Source organism: Xyrauchen texanus, chromosome 41 (assembly GCF_025860055.1).
Source record: "Xyrauchen texanus isolate HMW12.3.18 chromosome 41, RBS_HiC_50CHRs, whole genome shotgun sequence".
NCBI classification, from domain to species: domain Eukaryota; kingdom Metazoa; phylum Chordata; class Actinopteri; order Cypriniformes; family Catostomidae; genus Xyrauchen; species Xyrauchen texanus.
Genome location: NC_068316.1, coordinates 5,556,536 through 5,569,426, shown reverse-complemented (window position 1 = coordinate 5,569,426; position 12,891 = coordinate 5,556,536). Strand labels below are relative to the sequence as shown.

General features: G+C 34.2%; 1 protein-coding gene across 1 annotated transcript in view; it reads left to right on the top strand.

Annotated features, from left to right (window-relative positions):
* The window catches only part of LOC127634491 (suppression of tumorigenicity 18 protein-like), a 54,435-nt gene extending 44,284 nt beyond the window's left edge, over positions 1-10,151 (top strand). The window contains exons 15-22 of the mRNA XM_052114078.1: positions 501-569; positions 952-1,014; positions 1,429-1,509; positions 5,216-5,437; positions 6,656-6,744; positions 6,978-7,081; positions 7,178-7,321; positions 8,972-10,151. Of these exons, the coding sequence (XP_051970038.1) occupies positions 501-569; positions 952-1,014; positions 1,429-1,509; positions 5,216-5,437; positions 6,656-6,744; positions 6,978-7,081; positions 7,178-7,321; positions 8,972-9,112 (913 nt within the window). The 3' untranslated portion in view covers positions 9,113-10,151. The remainder of the gene's footprint in view (positions 1-500; positions 570-951; positions 1,015-1,428; positions 1,510-5,215; positions 5,438-6,655; positions 6,745-6,977; positions 7,082-7,177; positions 7,322-8,971) is intronic.
* Positions 10,152-12,891: the final 2,740 nt, after the last annotated feature.

The window sequence follows — 12,891 nt, the reverse complement described above, 5'->3', positions numbered from 1 at the left end:
CTTGTATTGAACCTGGTATCTGCTTTTAAAGGGACTTTGCCTTCTATTTGGAAGCAAAATATTTAATAAATTGCAGCTGTTTATCACTATATTTCGATTCAGTGTTTTCTAGTTTTATCAGTATATATTAAGTATAACTTTATATTAACTGTAATGTTGTCACAATATTTGTTTAAGCCTTATGGAAATTAACCATTGATTTACTACAGTAGTAACCATGACTGTAGTTCATTTTATGGTAATATGTTTTTATGGTTAAACTATGGCTATTGTAAGGGAATGGCACCCTAATTAAATATATAACTATCTGACAACATTATAACATTTTTGAAAGCAGAACTCTAATTTTGGAAATGAATAATATCATCAAATTGTTATAAATCTAAAAATATGTTTATGCTTTAAATAGCGTCAACATATATGTGATGAAAATGGAAGAAAGAATAAAATCTACTTAAATGTTATAATTTCAAAGCAAGTTCTTGTTTTTATTTTTGTAGTGTGTCTGGGTGCCCATTGGCTGATAAGACCCTGAAGTCTCTAATGGCTGCCAATTCTCAAGAACTAAAGTAAGAATTATATAAAGTTTAAATCCAATAAATATTACGCACTGATTCCGTGTTCATAAAGTGTTCATGGAGTAATTTTATCAACATCAACATTTTAAGTTGCAATATATTTGATGTATTTTTCAAATGGTTATGTAGTACAATAACTGAATTTGTTTTTATGTGTAAAAATGTCGTCTCTCAATTATTACAATATCAATAGCTTCATGCTTAATATTATAAAATAATTAGCAAATTGCATCAAATATGGCAGATCATACATACAATACATATTGTTTACTTTGACATTATGATTTTGCATCATTTTATCATTGTATGTTATTATCAACATATTTATCACCAGCTTCATTTTTAATCTCATATCTAATTTTTCTGTAAACAGGTGCCCAACTCCAGGCTGTGATGGCTCAGGTCATGTAACAGGAAACTATGCGTCTCATCGAAGGTGAGATTAATAAGACAGGAAGTCTCGGTGTAGCATAATCATGGACTTCAATGGAAGAATCATTATAGTCTATGCTATGAAGTACAAGATTTCATGTAGATAAACTGTAAAGCTTGAATTACATACAGTAGTGTAATGTCTATATTCAAACATACAGTGATGTCTAATTTTAGACATGAGACCATAATAGACCGGACAGCACTCATAAGGTTAAAATATTCATATTTAAAACTGACTATATGCTTTGTGGCATTTCACGTCTGCAGAGATAAAGACCTCTGTTCAATACAAACACGACAGGTGTCAAAGACTGAAACATCACGCCGTAAACTCATTGACCATATCTTTCCCACGCACACGTCTGCATGCTTGAACTTCTGAAAGGTTCCTCACACGTGTCATGTTCCTTCCCAGTCTGTCAGGCTGCCCTCGTGCCAGGAAAGGAGGCTTGAAGCTCACGCCAAGCAAGGAGGACAAAGAAGAGCCAGAGACGAAGTAAGACAATGACGACTATATGTTTAGTGTTTATAATCAGACAAGTGTGAATCAACAAGGTCCTACTGCACATGAAACATCTTTTAATAGAGCATCACTTTGCGAAACACTTCTTTAAGGAATGTTCCGGGTTCAATACAAGTTAAGCTCAATCGACAGCATTTATGGTAAAAATTGTGGTTACGGTACAGGTACAATGGAAGTGAATGTGGCCAGTCTATATGCGTTAAAATACACACCGTTTCAGAAGTATAGCCACAAGACCTAGACATTATACGTTTTCATATATAGCTTTACACAGATAAGGTTAGTAAGTGATTTTATCACACTAAAATCTTGGTAACAAGTCAATGTTTATGTCTTGTGGCTATAGTTTTGAATCAGTGTGTATTTGTGAGTTTTTTTGGACTGGCCCCATTCACTTCTTTTGTAAGTGCCTCAGTGTAACCCAGATTTTTGCTTTTGTTAAATAAACAAGGTAAAAATGTATTTAGGTTGAAATCAACATTATGCCACAAATGCTGTCAATTAGATATAACAGATCAACTCGTGTCCATTTTTTAAATGGCAAAACCAACTAACTTTTTATTTGGAAAAACAGCATCGGTACTATCTGGGTCTGATATTTTGATGAAGGGGAAATATTTGACCCCTGCAGATCATTTTCATGGACATGTTTATTAGGGCATATTCTTTCTATCCATATAAAAATGGATTTTGTTATTCTTTTATGTCGTATAATCCAATTGTATTCAATTTGTTAAAAGAAATTGTCAATAAAATGTTACTTATAAATATAAATTAATATCATATTTTATAGAAACATTTATATAACTAGGCCTAGAGTAGAGGAATATTAAGAAATATATCAGAAGTTGCAATAAAAGAAGAAAGTATCAGAGAATTTAATTAAGGGGACATTTTTTGCCCCCACATATTTAATTTCAATGGCATTTTTGTCACTTGCGAGCCCACGTTAATTTAAAAAATGTGTAAAAGTGAAAAGTTGCATTGCATGTTTTCCAAAAAGATAAATGCAAATATATATATGCAGAGACGTTGCAACGGGGTAGGCAAACCAGGCAATTGCCTGGGGCCCCGAGCTGGAATGGGGGGCCCCTCAATGATGGCTGATTACATTGGACCACAGCAACGACAACATGGAACCACCTTAAATGTATTGATGGTACAAGACACTACTATGAGATGTCCAGAACCCCCTAAAGGGGCCCCATGATACAACCCTTTTAGTAGGGGTGGTTGTTTCTGGGGGGGTCCCTTCTGCCTGGGGACCCCAGAGTCTCTAGAAACACCCCCGATTATATATTTGATTAAGAATAGAAGGATTGTTGTATATTTCAGTATGTGGAACATAATTTCCTAGAAATATGGTACAAAAATATAATCTGTTTAATTCAGGGAGGTAAATGTTCATTAAAGATCACATATAATCCATGTAGCCGTTCACTATTTCAAAACATTATACTATGGAGAAAAACATTTATTTAATTGATTGCAGCCCTAAATCTGAAGTCTAACCTAGAGTGACGGCTTTACTACTTTTGCATCTGGGCTAGTATTTCATTTTTAATTACTAATGCAAAGACGAGAGCTTAGGAATTAGACAGTACCAGGTCCACACACATTAAAGAAGGACAAAGAGATGGATGGATGGATGGATGGATGGATGGATGGATGGATGGAGATAAATAGAAAGCAGGCTCTCGTTGCATTTGTTATGTTGCTAGATTATTGTAAATTGTCAGCCCTATGGCCCATCTCTTTTGTCCAGTGGTCTGGGCTGCCAATTCCAGACCTGGACTCAACAATCTGTGTTGGAGTTGTAATGTCCTCTTGTTTAGTCACTATATTAGAGCCAAAAACTGTTGTAACAATCTTTCCCATATAGGCCTGTAGACAAGCTATTTGTACTGTCCCAGATATCACCTCTCACCTTTTCCAATATGGGCTATCAAGGAAAGGGTCAGTCACCTCCAAATCATGTGCTTTTTTCCCCCCTGTGGAGGACGTGCAACAATTATGTGCAATTTATACCATTCCATTACTGCCCTGGGGGGAAAGTGAGCAGCAAAATAAATTGGCCAACTCCGCGCTGCTCTAGTCTTCAACTTTGTGGACACGTTAACCTCGCTGCCCGTAATTATTTATTGGAGTGTGCTTCTGATGAATAGTGACTTTCCATGTGTGTTGATAGAATTATTTCAGCCCTTTTTTCTAGTTTGAATACATTTTAATCAACATTTCAAGGGATTAATCTTCTTAATGGTATTTGAAAAGTCTTCCAACTCAGCAAATTGGGGGTGGGAGGTACTTACGGGTGTGTGCATGTTACGAAATCACAAATAGTGGTGTTGGGTGTCTAAGTTTTAGCCATCAAATTATCAACAAAATTTAGATGGTCTAATTTGTGTTTACGAGAGATGGGGGGCAGGGGTATGAGCACCAAAACTAGTTTCATTCTATCTGAAATAAGAGATTATCTTAGACAATCAGAGTGCCACTGTTTTGTGTTTTTGACAACAGTTGAGGACAACAAAAGGGGTCTGTGGGGGGGGGGTTAATTTAAGCAGGCCGAGGGGTCAGGTCGCATCTGTGTGTGTTTTGGAACCGTGACCCAAAACTCTATACTAAACAACTGTTGTGATGTAGATTACAACATAAAATAATGACCTTGTTCCCCTTGCCAACATTCAAAGTCATTAAATTGCAAAACATACATTCATTAAAGTGCATTCATACATTTTCATGAGCGCATACGGTACTGTGTGTATGTACAGTACTTTTCATTGTTTTATTATTTCTATTTTTCACATTTTAGATTAATAGTAAAGGCATCCAATCTATTGAATGACAGAAATGGAAGTATGAGAATAATGTTGTTAAGTTAATATTTTTTGACTAACATGCATTTGAAAAGGAAATGAGGAACCCCAATTAATTTCATATGTTCATATAATGTTACTTTGTTTTTAATGATTGTAACAATACCTTTAAATCTGCTTTATATATATATATATATATATATATATATATATATATATATATATATATATATATATATATATATGGAGTCAATCAGTCAGCCTGTTAAAAAATTAGGCTCTGTGTTTCCCACTGTTCACAATTGTGACCGCTTTCATACATGCTTACTTGTCCTGTTAGCATGATTTATGAGCCTGAGCAATCTTTTAATAAATTAATAATAGACCCTTCAACATTATATGTAACATTTATGGTAGTTGAATGTTGATGACTCGCTTTCTTTTATGGAGCGTTGACACAAACATCATCTTTCAGAGGGGCACAATGGAATTAAATGGCACTGATCATGTGACTATTTGCACCACCCCTTTAAAAACATGCACATAAAATCAAGACTGTCTGCATTTGTCATTTATAATTGACAACTTTGTATAAAATACAACTCTTTGCAGACCCTTAATTTTCAAACTAAATTTTGGTTACAAATGTAACCGGTGGGATTAGATGGGTTAAGAATAGGATCATATCAGACTTAAGGTCAAGCGGTTTCTAAAATGATAATACTTATAAATTAAGTGTGTTCAAACTTTTGATTAGTACTGTATATCAAATAGTTCACTAGAAGAATTCAAAGAGATCAGTATCGATTTTCCTGTCATTGATGAGATAGTAAATATGTATTTCCTCTTGTGTATGTACCCAGGTGCCCAGTGGCAGGTTGTGATGGACAGGGCCACGTGTCAGGCAAATACACATCGCATCGCAGTGCGGGAAGCTGCCCCATCGCCACCAAGCAGCAGAAGGAGAGTTCCATGAACGAATCGGCCTTCTCCTGGAAGGTCTGTAAGCAGGACCTGCCACACTGCCCCCTGCCTGGCTGCAATGGGTTGGGTCATGCCAACAATGTCTTCATTACACACAGGAGGTGAGCATCCTATATGATAACCTGTAACATAAATTATGACTTCAACAATAACTTTATCCATAATGACAGACCTTACAGTAACACATTGAAATGCCTCAAATGTTGCCGTTGTTTAGGGTATTAAATCATGTTTAATAGGGTAACTTTTATAAGAAAATTTCAGAAAGCATTGCTAGTTTTTCCTCACAAATACTTCTATGTTTTTGTCATTTCTGAGGACACCTGATATGTTATGAAGTATTTTAAGTTAACATAGTTCTTGTGGGTTTTGATCATGATTATGGTATTCAAATAGTATCTATTGAAGTTAAGGTAGCTAGTTGCAAGTAGACTAAAGTCAGATTTGCTATTAATATGTTGCTGTTTCTACTTCGAAACTTTAATTGAACTGACTCAAATTGAGATCTTACAATAAAACAGTTCAAATAAAGAAGACTATAACTGATTCTAGGTGAATCATAAAATAAATGTAATTCTACACAGAAATGAATAGACACCTGGGGCTGGTTGCAAACGTAAGTTACAACTTAGCCTAGTTGTGGTGTAAATGGGCACTAAGTCACAATTTACGCACTACTTATTATGTGAGTGTTGTGCAATCAAACTTAGGTAGAACGTAACCCTACATATAAACTAAATATTTAAGGAAGCCTCTGACCAGGAGTAATGGATGGAATAACAAAGCAGACTCAATTAATGACATCAGTGAACTCATGTGTACCAATGAGTACCCTGTACTTTAGTTGCACATGCACAAGGAGAACTGAGATGGGGTCCAACTCGACCAAAGGGGCAATAGATCACCCTAATGGTGTCATCACACAAAATTTAAATAATACTACAAAAGAGATAAAAACCTTTTAATAACAACTATTTAACATCCATAAGTTATTTTTGACCAAGGAAACATAATTAAATAATTCAAGGGATTAGAGGTATTCCCCATACCCTCAGTTTTTTAGTCAATCGTTTGAGTTTTTTATGATAAATATGTTGGAGCATAGAAATTTGAGTTTTGAATCCAAGTAATTTTTAAATAAAACAACTTGATTTTTCCAGAAATTACAATGTTAGGGTTTATAGTGTTCAGTTTTTCATACTTATCGTCTGCTTTTTTGTTTCTAAAGCTAGATATAATTTCTTTTGTGTTGTTATAATTAGGAGGATTACCAAAAATTGAAGGCACTGATCTGTGGTTTGTGTTTTCTCCCCTTACAGTTTGTCAGGATGTCCCTTAAATGCCCAGGGTATTAAGAAAAAACTCTCAGATGAAGAGATGATGACCATCAAACTGAAAACCAGCAGTGGTGGGTGATTCAAACGCTTACAATGAAACTAAATGCTGCTTTCTGACCTGCTAATATTATCATAAAAAGTTAGGATTAGTTAGGGTTAGGTGTTAAACATTGCATTTCTCTAATTGATTTCAAAAAATAAAAAGGCCTCCAAATTTCCTACAGGAAGTTTGCAAGAAGTGTCTGTTAGTCATGTTTATTACAAGTGTCCATCAACAATTCCTGGACTGTGTCTTGTCATACAGGTATTGAAAACAATGAAGACATGCAGCATTTGGATGATGAAATAAAAGAACTAAATGAATCAAATCTGAAGATAGAAGCAGACATGATGCAGCTTCAAACACAGGTAAACAATATGCAGTAAACAACTAGAGATACTCTTTTATTCCACCATGTCAGCGCACAGCTAAACCTTGTTTTTGCAACAATTCTGCCCCAACAGATTTCATCCATGGAGTGTAACTTGAAGACTATAGAGGAAGAGAATAAAATAATCGAACAGCACAACGACAGTCTGTTGAAGGAGTTAGCGCGTCTTAGTCAAGCACTTATCAACAGTCTCACAGATATACAGCTGCCACAAATGGTGAGAGCGACCTCATGCCGAAACAATTTCACTGACACACTTTTTCATTCAGATAAGTATGTAAAACAAACAAACTTTCTCATTAAACTGTTGTTTTTTAATCTCTGCATTCCATTAGTGTGATCAATCCATTACAAAAATGTACAATGATAACTACTGTACACTGTAAACAACATTATTGAGTGTATCTGATGACCAGTGCTGGGTAGTGACAGATTACATGTAATATGGATTACATAATCAGATTACAATTACTTTTATGGATTACATGATTACATATAAATCAGGCAAAGGTCGTACATTGTTCACAATTTATTGATCCCTTTTAATCTTCTTTTTAAATAATTTGCATTTGTAATTCTAAATTGCACCCACAGACCTTTTTGTTTGTTTTTTGTAATGATTCACAAATATAACTGGTCTGACCTGTTATCAAACATGGATGGCGTTTAAAATGCCAAAATTGTAGGAGCAAGAACGTTTTTAGTGCCTTTTTTTTTTTTACTCAGAAACGGACAAATGGCGAGTTCAAAACTTAAAAAACTAAAAATCATAGCAAGATATTTTGATCCGTAAGATTTCTTTAATGCATTCAAGCAATATTATCAAAATGGTTCAAGTTTATTCTACGTAAATGCATTTGATATAAAAAAAAAAACAAGAATAAAATCAGAAGTAATCCAAAAGCAATCAGGTTAGATTACTTTCAAATGTAATCCAACAGATTACGTAATTAACTAATTTTTTTTGTCATGTAATTTGTAATCAGTACCAGATTACAATTCAGAAGTAATCTACACAGCACTGCAGATTACAAAGTAAGTAGTTATTGTAATATAATTTATTTTTAGTAAAAAAGTAGTGTTAGACATTACAATTTAAATTATTGTAATCAGATTACTGTTACAGACTTTCAAAGAAAGTAATTACTTTTAAGTACATTACTTATGCTGAAGTAATATGTACTGTATAATACATTTAAAATATGAATTCATATGTACTTCTGTTAGCATTTCTGTGACAACAATGAATGAGGAAATATAGACATTTTGAATATATGAATTTTCTGGGAAAAGTGGTTTAGAAATTAACTTAAAAGTAAAATAATTAGTAATGTGATTACTTTTCATATTAAGTAATCAGTAAAGTGAGCTCATTACATTTTTAGAGAAGTACTTAGTAATTTGTTGTGGATTACTTTTGAGTAACTTCCCCAACATTGGTAAACAATGTGTGCAGTAAAAAATGTGCTTAATGTGGTAGCATCTTAAGTCCAAATATGTATTTAAAATGTCTAAATCAACCTGAATGCATTGGGTTACACCAATGAAAGTAGTTTAAACAGTCAGATCAGGTATAAATATGTCCTACAGCTGTACTTTTCTGGTTTTTACAGTGGTTTCTGCCCATATACCATATTAACTAAAACTGTGGGAACTTGGTATTAGCCACCGTTGTTATCAATATATATATACATTTAATGGTAGAAGCTGCCTTCGACTGTTTGAAGGAGATTCCAAGTTAATTTATGATGGTTTTAGTGTAGTAACAATAATTGTAGTAACTATGGTATATTGTATAAACTATAGTACATTTATATACTGTAAGAGGTGCTTTAAGTTTTCAAAATTGTTTCTTAATCTTTTCCAGGGTCCGATTAATGAACAGAATTTCGAAGCTTATGTGAATACATTGACGGATATGTACAACAATTCCGAGCACGAGTATTCACCGGAATGCAAAGCCTTATTGGACAGCATCAGAAAAGCCATAAAGGGTATTCATGTATAAGGCCAAACACTCTTTCCAAACAGTTTGATCATCTGTGGAGGGCTGGCTTTGTGATCTGTGCAAGAAATGTCTCGTTTGAAAAAACAAAAAACAAAAACAAAGAATATCTCCGTTCCATGACAAATTCATTGCACTGAAAAATACCAGCCACATTTTTCTAATGCTAAATGTTTTCACTTGATATGTTCTTTTAAGTGAGATTTTACCTCCTTTTGCACTTATTTATTTCCTATGGTTTGCTTGACTTAATTTCGTATTTGTTATTTTGTGTATTATTATAGTATTGCTACATATTATCTTTATTCATTGGTACTATTTATCGCACATAATCTTATTTATTTATTTATTTATTTATTGAAATCATAATTATTGCATTTTTTTGCTGCAACTCCAAAATGCAAGGCCAATCTTACATATTGTACATTTTATTTCGAGTTTATTTGCATTTGTTGTTCAATAACTGAGAGTTTTAACTGTTCAAAATATTTCACCTGCATTTGTGATTACTTTTTATGAAGAACTGATGTCAAATGTAAGAATTGTCCACTTGCGCCACCTGTTGGTGAGCATCTGTTATTGGTCAATAAGAGCAGTATACACCTAGAAGTTATTTTTTAATTTATTTATTTTTAAATGTGTCGTAAGCCCTTAATTAATTCACACATGTCATAATTTTTTTTTAATCTTAAATTTGTGTTCTAATTGCTGATCAAAAGAAAATATTTTATCTGAACTCTCCAAACGACTGTACAGTGACACTTGACTAGAGCAAAAATCACATCATCAGCGTTAGGCTACAGAAGAAAAAAAAATAATGATAATTTATTACCTTTTCTGTTCATATGAACTGCCTTTGGTGTGCACATCCGTGTGTGCATATATGTGCCTAAATGTAAATGAGTACCTGAAATATGATATGTTTTGTGGTAGAGCAGTATTACGTGAATGGTGATTCATTTTACTCTGCAGTCTATTTATTTTCTAAATGAAAATCAGCCTCTAACTCTGTTTACCTACTGTTTATACGCCATTTGAAGTATGTAACGATATTCTTGTAAAAAAAATGGGGAGGGGGGTCATTGTTTTGTGATCAGGTACAAGGGTTTTATTCTTTTCATTAGCCTTATAGGCTTCAGAACTCCTCAACCTTTATGAGACAAACAATGTGCTCTAAAATGTCAAACATTCCTCCAAATACATTCGCGTTCATTTCGTTTAATGAATTGTATTTTCTCAGATGTTTCTCAAAGTGCTTCACTTTATTACACAACCGTTTACGCCCAATCTGCACTGCAAGCGAGTGACGCGAGGCGACGCCACGAACTACATCACGCCCATAGAGAAGCGCCATATTTGATTTTTGGCGGGAATGTAAACGAGGCTAATTTTCATTCAAATTTACTCTCTTTTTGGAGATTTTGGCAACTAAAATTGTAGGTTAATATGTTTTTTTTTTCCTCTCTCTATGTTGCGACATCTGAATGGTCAGCACCACTTTAAAGAACAGTTGTAGCTACAACATTAAACAGACTGTTTATCCATTGCACTAACCTGCACAGAAGGGGGCAGCAAGCAAGGGCACAAGCCCCTGACCCTTTTGATCACAAATCTAAAGGTGCCCTTTTGGTCGTCCAGAAAATTGTAATAATGAACTTAATATAGTTAAAACAAAATTAAAATCTCATCATAATCTCACAATAACAGTAATGTGTTATTATGAGCTTTATTTGTAAATCGCAGGCGTATTAAAGAACATTAAGCGAAAGTGTCTTTAAGAGCACGTGCTACTGCAGATCATGGGTGGATTCCAATTGCAAGTGATCCTCCCTATACCCTATACTCACTCTGAACTGCAGAGCCCTTAAAGTGGGTACTCTGAAGGAAACATGGCATTACTGAATGAATGTACCCTGTGCTAGCAGTCTTGTGGAAAGGCCCTCTGAGAAAAGATTCATTTTCTCACTATCTTTTTGAAGAAGCTTTAGAGTGGCTTCCCCTCCCGCAGGAGTGCCCTTCAAGGAAACAAAAATTCTGTTTTGAAGCATCAAAGTGCCGTTACCTCAGACGAGTAACAGTCCAGATAAAAAGTCTGCAGATAAAAAGTCTGATGTCCATGTATTGTGTTGTATGTTCATCAAAAGAATAATGCTAACTTGCGACTGCATTTATTTATTCATTATAATGGGACCGGTTGCGTCGCTTTCAGTCATATAAATTCAATTAATCTTTTATTGAATATTGACATAAACTGAAGGAGCTGTCTGAATCAGCCGAAGGAGTTTGTCTTTGTTGAAATTAAGAAGCCATTAGACTAATCACTTTCAGAGAAACACCATTAGTCTACCACAGTACCGCAGCTCCCTATACTCATATTACGCAGTCTGTTTAGGGCTCCAACTCCCTAGGGGGGCACCATCATACCCTGAGGGACACCAGAATCTCCACCGGCTCCCCTTACTTGCATGTTATTCAAGGCCCCTGTAGCATTCGCGGAACACAGTCGATCTCCTCAAGTCCTCACGTTAGCACTTTCTCATGCACCACGTTACCAGAGTAATGCCATGGTACTGAATGATTGATCATGTTCATAATTCATGATGCTGTCATGATACTCCAAGGTACTTTAAAAAAATACCATTGTTTTACTATGACACATGTCATAAACATGGGTTATCATCTCATCAGATGGTGTCTGACAATAAATAAATAAACAAGTGTATTACCATGGTGCTTTTTGTGAGTAATATAACAGAATAGGCTATTATTTGTGATGGAAAATAAAAATGGAAAAAATTATGTACAGTATATACAAGAAAATGGTTAAATACTCAAAAAGCTAAGAAATTAGTGAAGTGTTTATAATAAAAATAAAAAATAAAATTATGTTTTTTTTCCTTCCGCCCTTGTCCCTGCTAAGGTGTGTGCACATCACTGAGCAATTTCATTCCTGCCAAAAATAAAAAATGGAGCTACTCTGACAAAGGTCTTTTCTAATCAGCGGTGCAGTCTATACTGTAATTGTGAATCAAAATTGCTTTGATATTATATTTCTTAACATAATACCATTATGCCAACTGAAGTAAATACATCACAAGGGAGGAAGATTTACAAATATCAACCAGCAAAATAACTTTAAGCGCAACCTGCTACGATCCATAATGAATAAATCTAAGAGTAGTTTTTAAATGCTTGAGCTGTGGCATCCCAGATGATCTGAGTGTTGTTATTGGAGGCTTTCTTATTACCAGTGGCCTCATAGTTGCAGCACTTTTAATAATTTATCTAAACATATGAACGTGTACTCTACCCCTTTGCACTTTTTTCTGTTAGTTTTTATAGCAGAACAGGCTATAGGTATACTTCATCCATTATAATTTTTCCCCTAATCAGTACAGATTAATAATCATCAGGAGTCTCACATAGTTTTACATTGTTTACTGATGATGTCTAAACTGCTCAAGCAAATTTACAGATTATTCAAAAGGAATAAAATCACTATATTATCTGACCAAATGAGCATAATGAATTGTATCCTTAGTAAACTTAATCAAATATTTTTTGTCAACATCCGAAATAGTGGTATAATTAATTGTGTTAAATTATTTGTGATTCCCTCATTTTTAATTTGTAAACCACAGATTGTTTGCTCAGGAAGTTTTGTGAGGAATATTTATTTTTTTCCTTTTTGAATTTGATGTTTTGTAATGTGATATGACTTTTTTTGTTTGTGAAAAAGAAAAAGAAAATATGTATTACACATACATTGTACTGTTAATGAT